Source organism: Limulus polyphemus, unplaced genomic scaffold (assembly GCF_000517525.1).
Source record: "Limulus polyphemus unplaced genomic scaffold, Limulus_polyphemus-2.1.2 Scaffold1092, whole genome shotgun sequence".
In the NCBI taxonomy this organism is placed as follows: domain Eukaryota; kingdom Metazoa; phylum Arthropoda; class Merostomata; order Xiphosura; family Limulidae; genus Limulus; species Limulus polyphemus.
This window is the reverse complement of record NW_013666702.1, coordinates 314,513-332,835: the sequence shown is the minus strand read 5'-3', so window position 1 is coordinate 332,835 and position 18,323 is coordinate 314,513. Positions and strand designations below refer to the sequence as shown.

Genomic DNA, 18,323 nt, shown 5'->3' with positions numbered 1-18,323 from the left:
TACTCTCTTTATTTCCTGAGTGAATCTGCTGTTATTAGTAGGTCCATCTATCTGATACTTGTCCAAAAGTCAGTTTTTAGCTGAAAATACCACACCACAAGCCAAGTAGTATTACTTACTACTAGTTAAACAAAACTGTTGTGATCACTCGACTTTAATTGTATTTTAAATTTTATCAAAACAACAAACAGAGTTAAGCAAACAACACACATTTCTGAATTTTTATTATACAAAAGCAGAGAAAATGTTTGATATGTAATTATACTATGAACTGTGATACTCAAAATGGTGTATATTTCACAACATTCCTGTGCAAATGAAGACGCCTGAGTTGCTCAAAAGTGCCTTACTAACAAGCACTATGGGGCTACCTGTTTATCTCAGTTGGTGGAGCACTCACTCGGTGTCCAAATTGGTTTAAATTTGAGGCAATGAAGTATATGTTGTGAAAAAATAGAATACCACACATTTACATTATAACACAGCCATCTTAATTTAGAGCTTTTGATCATTTGGAAAGCAACCAGTTAATATCATTTATTGCTTGCATGGCAACTCTTAACCGAAAAGTTGATTTTACTGTTATGATTATAGCGCCGCTTCTAAAAATAAAAGGGCGAAGCAGGCTCAGAGACATCTCATGGCTCAAAATCTTAGACATGAAATCCTGGAAATAACCACTTGGCCCTGTATGGCTCACAAATTTGTTTTCAGAAATGTTTACATAAAATATAGTCGGTTTATTAAAAACAAATAAACTGGAATATGAAAAAGAAGCTTATATTGATAAAAGTTATGATCCTTAATTCTTTCCTTTTAAGAGATGATGTAATATTAACAGTAACGTTTTAAATTTATTTTGCTATGGTATTGGGATAAAGCCACATGCTTCTGACTACTATACCCCGTTTTTAACTCTTACGTTATGCAATCTGTGAAACTTCCAATAAATATTTTTATGTATTAAATTAAATATGGCAAGGTTCTTCCTCTTCGGTTCCTACTTTTTCTCTCATTTTATGATAGTGACCTCTAGTGTTGATGAAAATTTGTTACTGCTTCTGGTTGCAGTAGGTTTCATGGTGGATTGATCAAATGGAGAGTAAAATGTTACGTAAATTAAGTACGCCTAAAAAAATCACATTTGTGTAGTTAGAAGCATGTCACGTCTGGCCGACTATTTTGTTATAGTTGGTTTCGATCACGACAAAGCAAGTAAGTATGAAATTTACCTTTAGAATAAGTAATTTATTTCTATCGGTTGCTGAAGTACTTACTATAGTTATTAGTTATACTTAAACAGAACTATTGACAGTATTGCAATTTTGTACTTCACTATAGGCAGGGCCGGATTAACACAAGGGTAGAAGCCCAGGATCCCAAATTTTGAGGGGTGGGGGTTCGTAAAAATATATAAGCTACTAATTTATAAATATATTAAAACTAAAGTAGCGTGTGACACGGCTGATTGGCTGTATAATGTATTATCATCAAAATGACATCTTCAGAGGCGTCGGAACTGCGGGTGACAGCACCCCCCCACTTTTACATATTTGACTTGTATAGCTATTGTAAGTTATATTACTGTATTATCTGCATGTTCAGTTAAGTACCCCCACTTTGTAACTCCTTCCTACACCACTGATCTTTTATTAAAGGAGGGACTATGTGGTATAAGTTAAAACGTAGCTTTGCAGTCAAATTCAAAGAGAATCCTATTTAAAATACCAATGACATCTCCACTTGAAAAGCTGCATTCCTCTTTTATTATTATTCTCAAGATATAAAGTATGTGTAAGGAAACATATTGCCCATTTCTTGTTTTTGTTAAGTACATATCTTGTATAAAAGCATATACCAAGTTATTAAATAATAATGTAATTACAATGTGCAGATCAAAAGAACATGCCCTTACATAATGAAGAAAGTTCCAATTTGACGTTGGATCAGTGTTTAAGTCTGGATAAGGGGATGGTACATCAGTTAAGGAAGAAATTGAATATGCATGGAGAGGCCCCACAAAATTTAGAAGCCTCGGACTTCCATCAGAGTTAATCTGACTGTGGCTGTAGGCCAGTACAAGTTAAAATAAATTTTATATTGTATAGTGTGTACAGTATAGTATAGTCTTATGATTCAGTGCAGTTTCTTTTTGACTTATATTTTGTTGACTCATCTGACCTATTTTAAGTTTAATACAACAACAACAAGCATATTAAAAAAGCACATACTTTTTAAGTTAATTATTTAAAAGGAATGAAACTTTCATATTTGTAATTATATTATAAATCTAATAAGGGAGTTTTTTCAAAGCATTTTATGTATCAATGAATGCATTGATAAAATTTTTATAAACCTTCACCAACCACTTAATGAGTTAAGATGATTTATTTGTTAATATAATATATGGTGCAATATAATAAGTTACAGTTGTAAAGGGTTAAAGTATCTTAACAGAATATTTAACTGTTATGATACAATTCAGTTAAAAGGCACATACCTGTATACATCTGATGTTCAACAAATTGAAATCAGTCATTTTGGAATATGAGACAGGTAATATTGATACACTTTGAACCCAAATCTTGAAATTGTGTGCTTTCATGAACATACACACACACACACACACACACACACACACAGACTTGTCATAGATGATTTTATATGTAATTTTACATGGTTTTAATTTTCTTTTGACTGTTATTTATAAAGGTTCAGAACAACTTATGACAAGTTTATTTTTTTGTTGTAAGCTGTGGCTGTCAGTGCATCAACCATTTGAAGCCATTACTTCTTTCATGAGATTTTATTAGCAACTAATGCTGCAATATATATACAACTTATAAACTATAAGGAGCCCTTTTTTTCAGTTCTTTATTTTTCTACAGTCACCTGTGTTAAAACAAATACTAGCTATTTGAGCGAGTGAATTTATTTCTCATTCGGGCAGTTAGGAGTTTTCAATTATTTGAATTTTTTTAAGCATCAAGTATATGTAAAATAGATTTTAAAACTTGATTCTTTAGGCTATTAGTTGTTGAGTGTAGCGGGCCAAATAGTTGCATATTAAGTTATTGTTCAGGATACCTGAAAGTTAAAATACTCCAAACAAAGAGCATTGCAGAAGATTCTAATGATATCATAAAAATCACATCTATATAGATGAATTTCAGAATTCCAACAATACTTGACCACAACCTTGTGTACTTGGTAAGATTACACTCTATTTTAGAAAAAACTTTCAGAATGTCACAGCTCTAGTGTACAGTTCTAAGCAGTGGTATGTTTGTTGTGTTTTTAGACTTTACAAACAAAAAACATTATGAAAGTATGGTATTTTTCGAGGGTTAGTCTAATTTATGCTATTTTTTGTTGATTTTTTTCCCTTAAAAGTTTAAAAATAAGTAATTTGTAGGCTTTATTTTAAATTTTATATTCATATTTAATTCTACTTGCTATAATTTTGTTTACATTTATGATGGGTTCAAGGTTCTCTCTCATATTTTCAAAGTTATTAGCTAATAGATTGTGATTTTATGACCACATTGCCCTGGCCCCAGTCATAAAATGTAGTTTCAAGTTTATTGAAGTACAGTGTTAAAAAATATAAAATTAAATGTAAATAAACAATTAATGTTTTTTCAGTTAAGAAATGCACCATTTCACTATAAGATTTATTTCATCTCATAAAAAGATACAGGTAGTTGAGGTGAGACTTTTCTATGAGCCTGGCAGCTGTAATGAATGTGCTTAATTAAAAATGAACAAGTTGTATTTCATGGAGTTTGTATATCTGTAATACATGAACATGATATACATTATCATTATTAGTGAGGATGCTTAATAAATGCTGTTAACTCCAAAAATCTAAGTTAATAATGAAATAAATTAGTTTTATTTGTTATAAAAATGTTTAAGCAGTGTGTAACATCTGTTACAAAATGTACGATGAAGTTTCTATAGCCTTTTAGTGCTTGTTGGTTTATATGTTATAATGTTTTAACAAAGACGATTGGTGGTCACAATCTTCTGAACATGAGCAGCTAAAATATTGTTGCTTTATTTTACTCTTGAAAGGATTTAAAATTTGTCACATTAGGTTCGTTCATATATATCGCTGTTTTTTACATGGTTGATGTCATTTTATTAGTATGTGAAAATAACAGCATCTTATAAAATACTGTGATATTGAAGTAATATAGTGCTTATTAAAGCAATGAAGTCATCAGACCAACTTAATTGGCTGTATTCAGTCTTGGGCTTGTTATCTTAAGGACATTTAATTGTTGGAAAGGGTTCAGAGGAGGAATGGTGCCTTGGATGGAGGGGTTGTCATATGGGGAGAGATTAAGATCTCTGAAATTATTTTTTCTTGAAAAAAGAAGATTTAGAGGGATTATGATTCAGGTCTTTAAGATTGTAAAGGGAATTGTTGATGCATCATCTTTTTTCATATGTAATGGTGAGAATAATAGGACTAGGGAACATAAATATAAATTTTGGCAAGGTAGGAGTCATCTTCAGCTGAGTCAGTTTTATTTTTATAACAAGGTGGTTGGCTTTTGGAATGGGTTACCTTTGGATGTTGTGTTGGCAGTAAATTTAAGTGAGTATAAAAGAGAATGCTTGATAAGTACAAGAATGATAAGGGCTGGCTTTAAGATTTTTTTAAAATTTATTTATAATAGTTTTAGTTTAGAGGATGGGACAGCCAAGATGGACCAACAGGTCTCATGTTGTCCCAAAACATTGTTATGTTAAGATATTAAAAGTAAGATTTTCAATAAAATATGTTGCAGAAAAATATAATTTCTATTGCAGTAAGTATCTTATTCTTAGGCCTGCTGTTAATTCTACACAAGTTAGGAAAAGGCACTTGTCTTTAGAACATTGCCGCTATTTCTTATGTTAAGTTTTAATTATTAGTATTTTTGTCTGTGATCTCATTTTTTTAATAAAAATTAATGGAACTATCATTAGTTCATAAAACTTAGTAATTTGCTGGTGATTATTGTTTTAAAAGGTGGTTAAATCATAAAGTTTTGCTACTGAATAAATATATAAAAAAACTGGTTTGCTTTCAGAATCACTATGTAAATAAAGTGAATTTCAAACTTCTAGTTAATTGTATTAATGGTCATTGATATTTGAATTATAGAAACATTAATTATTCATTTCATTATTTCATCTTCTGTATATCAAGTATTGTTATTGAAAATGCAAATGTCAACTCTATTTTACCACTTAAGTCTTTCCTATCTTAAAGTAATGCAAAAAATGTCATACAAGTACAGCTTAAGCGCATGCTATGAAATGAACATAGTTTGGTCGAAGTTCAAGAGTTCAGTGAGTATATAAAACCCAGTTGTAGTGAAGGTTGAAATTACATTACATCTGTTACATTAATTTCTACTGTTTATCAAATATAAAATTTTTAAAGTTGCTAATCTTGGCTTATATTACCTTTTAACATAGACTTTATAATTATGCAAAAAAAAAAAAACATGAAAAATATAAACAATAAAAATTCAAAGTTCTATACATAAAATGCTGCATCATTACAATGGATTTTCTTTGCACTTTAATATTACACCGTTGTATATGAAAATTTAATATTATATATGCAATGTATAGTGTAGTAAGAAACTTGAAACAAGCTGAAAGTAAGATTAATACCATTCCATGGGTTTCTTCCAACAAATTTTCACAAGATTACTAAAATTACAAAAAGATTTGTTTATGAAAATAAATAAGTTTATGACACTGATTATAAGTGAAAAAAACACTGAACAGAACAGTGACTATATAGATTACTATTAGGTACAGGTCAACATAAGTTGCATTTAGTTTTGAGGATCGAGTATAACTACATCTAGGTGATCAAACACGTGGATACTGTAGTTGTTGGTTCACTTTACAAAGGGGCAAACTTAACAGCATGGGCCATTTCACTTAATAAAGGTAGTGGAGAATAGGATTGTCATGGGTATAATATTAGTCACTATTTTGTACAGAATAATACTCCAGTGCAAAATGAGTAAAACATTTATTATTTTGAATCAACAAAAGTATGATTTGACACATCTCTATCCTTATTGCATGTTTATTTATCATTGCACATTATGAAGGTCATATTTATTATATAACGTTTAAGGACAAGGGACCTGTTGGTATATATAGGCTATCCCAGCTACTAAACTAAACCTATTAAGATAACAAAAAAAAAAACTCAAAGCCAGCTCTTATCATTCAAATATTTATGAAGCCTTCCCTAAAACACAGTTAAATTTACTGTATCTGCTACATCTGAGGACATTTTATTCTAAAGACCAATCACCCTGTTATAGAAATAAAACTGTCTTAGCTGAAGAAGACTAACACCCTGTTAAAATTTTTGTATTTCTGTCTCCTAGTCCTCTAAGTATGAAAAAAAATGATGCATCAAATCTGACATTTCCTTTAACAATCTTAAACTCGTCAATCAGATTCCCTCTAAACATTTTCAACAGCAAACAATTTCAGAGATCTTAACCTATCCTTACATGACAACCACTCCATCCTAAGTGTGCTTGTATGACAACCACTCTATTCCCAAGTATCATCCTAGTTGTCCTCCTCTGAAACCTGTACAACAAATTATTGTTCTTTCTAAGGTAAGGAGAAGACTGAACCCAATACTCTATATGTAGTCTAACATGTTACCTGTGCAATGAAATTATAACCTATTTAGATTTGTACTAATTATTTTTTTAGATACAACCTAAAATCCTACTTGCCTTACCACAAGTAACAGCACACTGCTTGGATGGTTTGAGAGAATGATCAACAAGAATATCAAGATCCTCATATTTCATAACATTGTTAAGGTTATTCTCATCAAAATTATACATATAATTCAAATTGTGATAACCCATATGTGTTACCTTGCATTTATTATAATTAAAAGCCATCTGTCATTTATTTGTCAAACTTGCTAAAGGATCTAAATCCTTTTGTAAAATAACAGCATTTTTCTTACAGCCATGAATGTTCAAGGCTTTGATACTGTCAGCAAATTTAAGCAATTTATTGACCATACCTTCATCTATGTCATTGATGTAAATCAACAAGATTAAAGGTCTTAACACTGAGTCCTGAGAGACCCCACTTGGAGCATTAATCTAGTTTGCTTGAACTCCATTGATAACAACCATCTGCTTTTGTCCAATGAGCCAATTTATATTCCACATGTATAACTTTTTTAACAACCCTTTAACAAACCTTGTCTGAAAATGCAAATGCACTAAACCTACATCCATACCCTCAACTACATATGCAGTAACCTCTTCATAAAATGTCAAAAGATTAGTAAGGCAAGATTTTTCCCCCCTCGTAAAATCATGTTGACTATCCAACAAAAATAGACTTTGTTAAATGACTCTGCAAACCATCGTTTATCAATTTTCAAAAACTTTTACTACCACTGGTGTAAGAATATTGGGCCTATAGTTACCATGGCAATTTCTATCATCTCCCTTGAAAAGAAGAGTAACATTAGCCAACTTTCAATCTTCTGGTATAATCAAGCTTATTTTCCCTTTTTAGTTCTTCCCATCTAGCTATATCTCATCATAATTGAAGAGGAGTCTTGTTCATGGAAACAGGTTAACAGTTTAAGGTACTACATATTTATAGACTGTTATTATTCTAGGTTTAGTAATTTCTGACAAACACAATTAAAAGAGCAAGTTATTTAGCAATCAATATTTCCTTTGGACGAAGAAAGAACAATGAATATTAAGTTTCCATAATGTTTTTTTATTAAAGCATTTTTACTCTAAATAACACTTGTTCCATCTGTACCCTTGTAATAAAAGTTTTGAGACGGCTTGACTGGGTAATGAAAAAACTTTATTATAAATGTACAACTTTTCGACAAGATTTTGTACTCAAGCTGTCTCAAAACTTTTATTTTCTAAAAAGTGCATTCCTCATTTTCAAGTTTTAACCCTTGTAATAAGTAAGCAATATATTAAGCTAAAGCTACACTATTATTTAAGTGTAGAAAATGGTAAACGTGAACAACAAGTATTACTAGCTACTTATGTACCTAGCGGCCAGTGGGCCACACCCTCACGTTTGTGATGTGTGTACAAGAAGAATGCATGTGCAGTGTCATACGTAGTCATGTCAGTGGAAGTAGTACTAGTTATTGTGTTGAGTGGTTTCAGTTTGTATGGATCTGAAGTTGAAGTTTGTTTGAGTTATAGAAGAGCTACTGAGACTCCTCTGCTGCTCTTCCGTAATACTGACCAGGGAGAAGGCAACTGGCTGACAGCATCCACTGCTAATCCTTGGGCAACTCTTTACCAATGAACAGGATTGATTGTCATGTTATAATGTTCCGGGACCAGAATGGCCTAGTGGTTGCCTCAGGATTTGAGGGTTGTGAATTTGATATTCAGTATTACCAAACATGTTTGCTCTTTCAGCTGTAGGTGCATATAATGTTCCAATTAATCCCACTATATGATGGTAAAAGAGTAGCCTAATATTTGGTAATGGGTACATAGTAGCTTTGTCTTAGCTACAAATGTAATGTCCCCATTACTGAAAGGGGAGTATGTTTGGTGGCAACAGGAGTTGAACTCGGGACTCTCAAATCATGGGCTTGCTCAGTGCTGAATGAACTTTAGTTAATCAAAACCAGAAAGCATAATGATGCTATTTTGATTTCTTGGATAGTTGTAAGAAGCCAAAAACAGAAAAGTAAACTTGATTAGTTTATTATTTTCATTACGTTAATCAATTTAATCATAATTATGATTAATTGATAATATTATGTGACTCTTACTGATGTAACTGATGCTCTAGGTAATTGATTATATTGATTAATCAAGTTAATGGTCCACCTCTATTAGTAGATAAGTCACTTAAGCTATAAAAGTAATGAATTTTTATTAATAATATGGATAATGGAATTTACGGGGTATTAATAGATATAGATTACAAGTCAAAACAGGTAATTATTTCTATGTACAAATCACTAGTTAGGCCTCACTAGCAGTACTATGTACAGTTTTAGTCTACTTTTCTAAGAAAAGATATTAACTTTTTGGAAAGGGTTCAGAGGATGGCTACTAAGTTGATTCCAAGGATGGAAGAGCTATTTTATAGGGATTGATGAAGGCCTCTGAGCATACTTTTTTCTGAGAAAAGAAGGTTAAGAGGTGATCTTATTGAAGTTTACAAGATTATCCAAGGGATAGATAGGATAAAGGCATATGCTGTTTTATGAAGATAAAAGGATGAGAGGGCACAAGTTTAAGATGTGGAAGAAATAGGCTAGATTCCAGTTAAGAGAGTTTTATTTTTCAAACAGGGTGAGTGGCTTAGAGAATGAATTTTTGTTGGCAGTAGTGGAGGGGAATGGAAAATTTACTAAAAAATAAAGTTTGGGCTCAAATTTTAATTCATATCAATGGTGAGTGTGCAAGGACAGCGTTGAAGGAACAATTATACTAACACTTTGGGCAATAGACATATAGGTAGATTGACAGGCTGATTAACTGGGTGATTTAATCAATATAATCTATTACCTGTGAGCAGCAATTACATCAATTAGTACCAGATACAATTATTGATTAATCAAAGTTATGATTAAATCAACTTGCTGAAATTAGTATTTCTGATCAGTATGGTTTTCAATTATTCCAGCAGATGGTAACATATAGTCAACAGTTAGTTTGACTTGAGAAGTGAAGTTCAATTAGCATGAAATATTAAGATTTTTAAGCAGAGATAATTATTTCTGTATGCAACTAATGATTTAGCTTCACCTACAACAGCCGTATTGATGGCATACTGTAAGATATAAAAAGCTGAACAACATGAACATTATTAGTATACAATAGTTTATGCATAAGAATATACATTTATTTTTACAGAAAGTTTGCATATAAACATTACAAAATCTAGAAGACTTGTTGAGGCTGTGTAAATGTTTAATGCCACACAGTCTCTCAGTTGTTTAAAGTACTCTACTGATGAGTAACTATAAAGCTGTGATTTGTTGTTGTTTAAGAATACAATATAACCAAGTATTCAAATACACCGTAAATAATTTTAAGAAGAAAAAATTGTTTTTTATCTGTGGTAAATTATTTCATAGGATATTTTAAGGTTTGATTATTTTGTATCAAACCATTTCAGTGAATGTGGTACTAATAACAAAATAAAAACATATCAAATTATATATATTCAATATTTGTAATCTTGGTAGATAATCAGAAGTCTAATGAATTTAGGGTGAGGAATATGCCATAGCAGCAAAATGTCTTTGATATGGTTAACATCTAGAAAATGACATGTAAAACTTTAGTTACTATCTTGTTGGAATTACAAGAATTTTTTTATAACAAACTTAAAATTTTTGGAAGCATGAAATGGTATAGTAATGTTTCATTTAACATAATGTGTAAAATGTCATTGTGCTGTCTTTTATTAACTTATCAAATGTTTTAGTGGAACAGGTAATAAATACCTCTGTTCTCAGAACAGTTTCATTCATTTTTTATATATGATTTTAAATGGAATCATCAAAACAATTGGCTATGTAAATAAGTATCTTTTATAAAATGTTTGTATCTTAAAATTTGTACTTTTTTTTATATTTTATTTCAGGTATTTTGACAAATCTTCTAACAAAGAATTACACTAATTAGTAATATTTAGGTAATTGGTTATCTTTGTGTGTACTGTGAAAAGCTGCAGTATGATAACTTGTACTGTAAATGTTATAGATCTTTAGGGAATTCACTAAAACTGAACCCAAAAAATTCCTAATTGATTTTTCCTTTGATATGTGTTTGGAGACAGAATAGTGTTGATGATCTGTACTATTGTACAGGTATGTTGTTTGATAACAATTGCTTGAACTATGTACATGTACTTGTTTAATGACACATATCACATGTGTATGTATATACACTGAGAATCAGTTTTGTAAATGTTTTGCATACACGAAGTAATATATTTTATACTTAATGAATTGAAAATTATTATTAAAACAAGTTTTGCTAGATAAAAAAACAAATTTGTCTTTACCAGGCTAGTAATTAGGATTTTTTAAACACTTAAGTTCTTTCTTAAGCTATTTTTACCATGTAGTAATTGTACTGTCCAAGAACAAAGTATGAATTACAAATATTGGTGAATTATTATTTATATACTGCCCATTCAAGCAAAAGGAACTACTAAAAAAATAAATTGTTGAATATAAAAGAGAGAACAGTATGTACATGTATTATCACACAAATTCACCTACCTGTACCAGGTGTTCCAACTGAAAAAGAAAAAAGGGCTTGGAACTATCTACGTTAGGAATTCAATTAATTTTTCTATTCAAATTGTGTAACATGTTTGACAAGAGTAAGTTTTGCTCTCCACCTGATTGATGAAACTAAGAAGAAGATGCACTTAAGGTGACTTGAACATACCAGCTGTTTTGCATTCTTGCTAGCTCCTCCCTTTGTTTTTCCTGTTTTACATTTTTCTCCATACAAGCATGTTTCCTGTGTGAGAACCTTTTAGATTTATAAGATATTGTGAACAACACTTTTGTTTTATCATGGTATGTTTTGTTTAATGGACTTTCACCCAGAACACCATTTTGTGTAGATTTATTAGCTGGTACTTTGTTTGACCAATAATCAATTAAAGGCAATAAGTGTTGTTTATTAAAACTTTTGTTATTCTAACAAACACTTGACTATTGTCAATGTCATATGTACTGAAACTCAAAAGTCTGGAGATGTTATAAACATTTATTACAGTATCTTTTCTAAGTTTAAAATTTATATTTCAAAATTAATGGAATCAACGTGTTCATTAAAAGGCATACATGTGTATAATACAACTCCATTTTAACACAAAAAATTCTCCTTAGGTTATTTCTGTGTTCTGAGTAAAATTAAAATAATATGTTTCAGACTCCAGAGGCTGCCATTAACTATAAGATTATTACTGTTGTTTATGCTTCTGCTCAGTGTAAGATTTTACATATAAAAATGAAAGCAACATAATTTATTCAGGGTCAAAGACTGTTGTGATATAAGTAAATCGAAAACAAAAAAAGGGGAAAAAACTTGTACTACAAAAAAATGGTAAAGAGTAAATAGATATTTATAATCACCTACTTTGATGTAACGAAAGGTGTGATACCACATAGAATGTCTGAAATCAGCATTATACAACAGACCTATAGAAGCATACATGTAAATCAATAGCAAATCAGTATTATTTTAAGATTAGGATAACTTATTGATAGTCGGATTTCATAAACTTTACATACATGTAGATTCAAAATATTTGCTTTATGATTATTTTCATTGTACATAATTTCCTGTTACTATTCAATCTCTCAGGTCATGGAGGAAACAATTTCCTTGGTTGAAATTACCTGTCATTTATTTATTTCCTGTTGGGATGTTAATAATAGGTAGATGATGAAACATTCAAATTAATAAATGTATTGAGCTGAGATAATGATTTATATCTGTACAGAGAATTTCAATGTTTGAAGGAAATGTAGAAGTTCATTATTTAGTATGTGGTGTGTGTGTGTGTGTGTGTGTGTCAAATATATGTATATATATATTAGATTTTAAGTGATGCTTCTGTATATGTAATATCAGATTTGATGAACTACAGACTGTGTTTAAAAACCTTCTAATTTATGGTATCCTTTGTGGCAGACAAACTAGAACACTAGTACCAATACTTATTGCTGTTTCTTCTGACATTAAATCATGAACATGTGGATATTTATCATTCCTGTTTCTCCATCTTTTAGAATATAAAAAAATGAAGCTCCACATCATGCCACTCAGTTGTAGTATACAGTTTATGATATGTATACATCATATTCCATCAGTTTTATTACAGAATAGAAGAAAATTACATTTAGTTTCCTGTAGTGATTGAGATGTAAAGTCTTCTTATACAAAGAAATGCTAAAATTAGCATATTATTGTAAAGAATTTGAAACTGTTTTTAGAAAAACAGTAGTAAAGTCTGTTGATCATTGATGAACCCTTCAATTTTCTTACTGTATAAAGTAAAAAATTAGCATACTGTTGTAAATGATATTAAATTAAAAACAAAGACTAATAGAACCTGTCTGCTTTCAAACTCAGCTTTTCAATACAGGAATCCAGCTCACCTTCTGTAGTTATACATTTAATTGCCTTATTTGATGTAAATTTTACTCCTCAGCAACTTTAATATCCATACATCATAAATAATAATTTCTAAATTCTTCTAAATATTAATTACATGACTTTTAATGTTCTTTTCCAGAATTGTAAAATACCCATTCATGAATGTATTGTTCAGAGTAGCCAACAGTTATTTGGTATGATCATTATATGCAGAAATTTTATATTTTATGAAAAGATGTTTTTAGCAGTGTTGAGTGCTAGTGTGCATAAATTTCATGAGTGTTATTTTTTTATATAGCCAGTGCTGCTTACTAGTGTGCTTAATTTTTATGAATAGCATTTTTTTTCTATAGCTAATCTAATGTACTAGTGTGCAGAATAATATTTTTTGTATAGCCAGTGCTTTGAAGTAATGTTCATAATTTCAATATTTAAATGAAGGTATACAAACGATAAAGGTCTCTATAAGCAACAGGGAGTGTAATCTTGAACTGGCTTAAAACAATCCTTTAAATTTTGAATTTTTGTTGTTACATAAATATGTGTCCCAATATCTCAAGTCATATTTTAAGTTGCTTATATTTTAATAAATGCATTACTTTATATTTTTCATATACTGTGCCTTTGAAAGAAACAACTTTTCCTACAACGCTGTCTTTTGAAGATTGATTAATTTTTTGTCATTATTGTAAGTTTCACGCTCTTAACTTTGAAATAACTGCAAGTTTCATATGTTTTACGAACAAGTGTTGTTTGGTTGCATTAGTTTAGCACAAAGAATGGTTTACAGTGTTAGGAGCATAAGACAAATTTCAAAGTTCAAGCTAATCCAGTAAGTCGTTCACAGTTATTCCAGAAGCTGAAGGAAAGGGGGGGGGGGATTCCTTCTCTATAGCCACAACGTCATGTAAAAAAAAAAAAAAAAAAAAAAAAAAACAAGGAGAAAAATCGAAGTGTTGTTTGAGCTCACTCAACCTGTACTATAAACAGTTGTAACGAGTATAATTTGGAAATTATACAATGTTTTGGTATCCATGTTTAGGCGTTTTTAAGTGAATCAGTTTTTTTTCATCCAAAAATTCATAACATAAAGAGAATCATACTGAAATGATATGCATTCACCGAATATATTATTTAGCCCTGACTTAATTATGCGCGTGAAACTTTCCTGCATCATTGAGGAGCGTAGGAAAAGATCTATAAAGGGGGTGCTATTTCTGGAGGGGACAGGAAATGAGTGATAAAGCTACATGAGGAAACATGCCCCCTCGGATAATTGTTGTAACTTTCACTTAAAATGATGCATTTTGATGGTATTTAAATGTGTTATTTACCCATATTGGTGCAATAGCATTGCTCCTACCTACGCACGTTTAAATTGGTAGAAAACGAAATATGTTACGAAATATAATAGTGTGTAGCGACTAGCTTGTATGTTCGACATTTGTATTTTGAATAGATGACTCATCCCGAGGTGGAAACTAAAACGCTAAGAACCACCCATATTATAGTTTTAAGAAATTAATAAGCTTTGTTTTTAAAGTTTGCGATAACTGTTAAGCAGGGGCATAGTTAGGGGCCGGGGTCGAATGACCACTAGTGTTCTAAAAAATCTGAAAGGTTTTTACTTAAATAAACACTTGACTTTCATCTAACTCGCTTAAATTCTTTGTGTGAAGAAAAGGTCCACTTTTTTTTGGGGGGGGGGAGACTCCTACTCTGTATTGCTGGCTATGGCCTTTTTATATTATTTAAATTAACAACTAAACCCGACAAACCATTTATAGTTGAATTTCACAGTAAAAGCACTAATGCAGTTGATTCTTAGAAATTCTGTAGCTGTAATTACAGACACTGAAAAAATCATGAGCACGTGCATGGTAGCGTACACATAAAAACTAATTACGTATCATTAGTGATGTCGATTGCACTTTATCAAAAACAACCAAACAAAAATAACAATAAAATTGCTCATTCCAGTTTTAAAGTTTATTAAAATATTTCGGGAACTATCTTTTTTTTAAAGTGATTTTGAATTCATCATATAAATGAACAGTCTCAAGTTCATAAAATCTATCTGTTGACACACCTCGAGGCCAGTGTACAGCTGCTGAAATCAAGTACTGAGGGGGTGCGGCTGATGAACTTTTCAATGTCTATTGGGGTCGATGACTGAGTTAAACCGCACTTGTCGCAAGATGTGATTGAGCTTTTCATGTAAATAATTTTTTTCGGACTTCATATTTATACAGTATGTTCAATAACTTACGAAACGATAAACATATAGTGTCTTCGTTGGAAGTAAAGATTCTTCACCCATGTAGGTGCACAGCAGAAACAGACAGAAGGAATTTCTGTTTGTGCAGCTTAGAGTCCACATGAGTCAAACACATATTTATTTCTTCACGTGTTTCTCAAATACGATGATGTCACTTTTGTTCACTGTTACAACAGTATTTTTCGACTTTATTTTCTAAAATTTAAGTGAGAAACATTTCATACTTGTATAGTTTGAAGACGGTTTGAATGAGTGATGAAGAAAACTTTATTACGAGTTTTAACCTAATGACCTCTAGCGAAGATATATAACCTTGTCGAAATGTTGTACATTTGTTACTATGTTAAAATTGTTGTAAAGTTTTTTTCATTACTCGTTTAACTTGTCTTCAAATTCATTGTCTCAAAGTGGGTTCTTCGTCATCAAATTTAATGTCATACCTATAGTTAGCTCTTAAGTAATTAAACAGGTGAGAAGAGGGATGACATCATCTCTCACCGCTGCAGGTGTTGTACCAAACTTTCCGCAAAAATGTCTGTTAAATAGTGAAACAAAGTGATGGTTTTTTTGTTTCTTACAATTTGGATGACATAAGTTTTGAGGCTTACAAAAATATTTACGATCGCACTCTATCGGTCTTTAATTGTAGGCTTCATTTAAAATCAAAATGAACGATCTTCAAGATATAAAACCATTTTTCATTAATAAACGTTTGGCTTTAAATAATTAAAAAAAGTATATTTTGAATTATTGTGGAACACTGGGACTGTAAACTGCTGAAGTTACGTGTTTAATCAACAGGATTTTTATCATACATAACATAATTGCGTTTGGCAAAAACAGAGAAAGAAAGCATAAAGCTGTCAAGTAAAACTAGTAAGAGCATTATTTTTTTTACAGAAATAGAATATCTCGTATACACGTACTTTTAAAACACCCACATTTCAACTGTATGAGTTACAAAATAGCTATCTGAAAAAGACTATTGCATGTTATTTAAGTTTTAATAGGATATAATTTAATTTTAAATAAGAGAAAGTGGGCTTTCGGGTGAAATATAAAAAAAGTCTTTGAATTATCAGTTTACATTTTTATAAACTTGATACAGTTAAGTGCTCATCCTTGAACAGTAAAGCTTTTGAACATTTAAAAGTCACATGTGGATATATAAACAGGCAGACATCATGAGTGTGACTTGACGACTTTGTTTTTACGTAAACCGAAAGTGAAGAACACCTGTTTTTTAGTAACCCAACAAACAAAACAACAGGTGGCGAAAAATTGCCTGATGACATTAAGACACACAACTGACAACAGTAACACGTATAGATGTTAGTTTATTTCATTTTTTTGTTAGAATTATTCTTAGTATGTAACCAAAGTAATAGCTACTTATTTTTATTCAGTAAACAGAAGCGTCGCAAGATTCGGGGCTTAGGCCCTTATGCGCAGGAATTTTAGGTGTTTCATTATGTTATTGATTATGGTTCTCTATTCTGATTTTCAAGACACCAGTATGGGATTCGGGGCACTGTCAAACAGAATCGAACCCCGTGTGCCAGTGCCTAGTGACGCCTCTGTCAATATAAAAATTTGAATATTTACAGAGCATTGAATTTTTAAACAATTACCAACGCATATTCTTTGTAAAAGCTAAACAATGAGACGCTTTTACAGTGTTTCTGGTTAGGAGCGTAGATCATAAAACTTTTCAGAAAATATTCATTTAAATGAATATGTCAGGAAACAGCGACTCTATGAAAATTTACGGACGAAAATATTGTTGTAAGCGATAACTACCCAACTGATGATTTAGGACGTAAATGTTAATATAGAATTGGATTTATTAATTAAGATACAGGTTACTTTTTACTTTCGATTTGTATAGTTAGCGTTCTTTTGATCAGAAATGATTAATAATCAAAATTGTCGGGAATAAATATGTGTTTTTAAAACGCTTATATCCTTTAATCTTTATGGAGATAAACTTAAATAGAAGTTTGAAAGCGATTGGCATTTGCTGACAGTTAAGATAACGGCTGAAAAGTGACGTTCAAAATTGTTGGGCATAGATGGTTCCTTTTCAAATATTTATTAGTTTAAAGCTTTATGGATATAAGAAATATAAAAATCTAGTATTCAGAAGTGTAAATGGTTAATACAAAAGTTTGTTTTCCCATACCGTTCTTTAGTGCATAGTAGTTGTTAAAAAGTGCCTTACTAGCTTGCCCTTTAGTTAAGTTGGTAGAGTACTTGCGCAAAATGTAGTAGGTTTTGGGGACTAGCCCTTTAATTCAGTTACTAAAGCATTCTTGGAGCGTGCATCAGGTCTCGGGGCAAGAATATATATCAGGAAAAAATAAAATTACCACATTGGCTCCCACAGTGGGACCGTCTCACAACCCCAAATTAGGCCATATAACTGTCCTTGTTAAAGTTGTTTATGATAGTGGAAGAATGTAGCAGTTTAAGTTGTTAAAAAGTGCCTTATTAGAAAGGGCTATCCCTTTATCGTAGTTGGTCAGTAGAACACTAGTCAAGTGTATGATAAGTCCTAGGTTCAAACCTGATGCAAGGAAATGTATTGTTATGACAGTTGAAGTCATGTGACGCTGCTGGCGCATTGGCGCTTGTGGCGTGTGCAAGGAGTTTCTCGAATGGTCATGAATTTCCTAGTTTCTTCGGGATGCCCTCTTTTTTACTATATAAGCCCGGCAAATAAAAGAAGAGGTAGATATGCAGATAGATTAAAGATAGAGATAAGTGAGTCAAGCGAACAGTAGGCACCGTAAGTAAAGTGTGTAAATCAATATGATTTATAGCGTGTGTTATAAAAGTTAAGTGTA

General features: G+C 31.2%; 1 protein-coding gene across 1 annotated transcript in view; it reads left to right on the top strand.

The window, feature by feature from the left end:
- Positions 1-1,091: 1,091 nt before the first annotated feature.
- LOC106462098 (myotubularin-related protein 13-like) overlaps positions 1,092-18,323 on the top strand; it is a 105,974-nt gene continuing 88,742 nt past the window's right edge. Inside the window, exons 1-2 of the mRNA XM_022389234.1 lie at positions 1,092-1,215; positions 1,895-2,050. Coding sequence (XP_022244942.1) covers positions 1,161-1,215; positions 1,895-2,050 — 211 coding nt within the window. The 5' untranslated portion in view covers positions 1,092-1,160. The remainder of the gene's footprint in view (positions 1,216-1,894; positions 2,051-18,323) is intronic.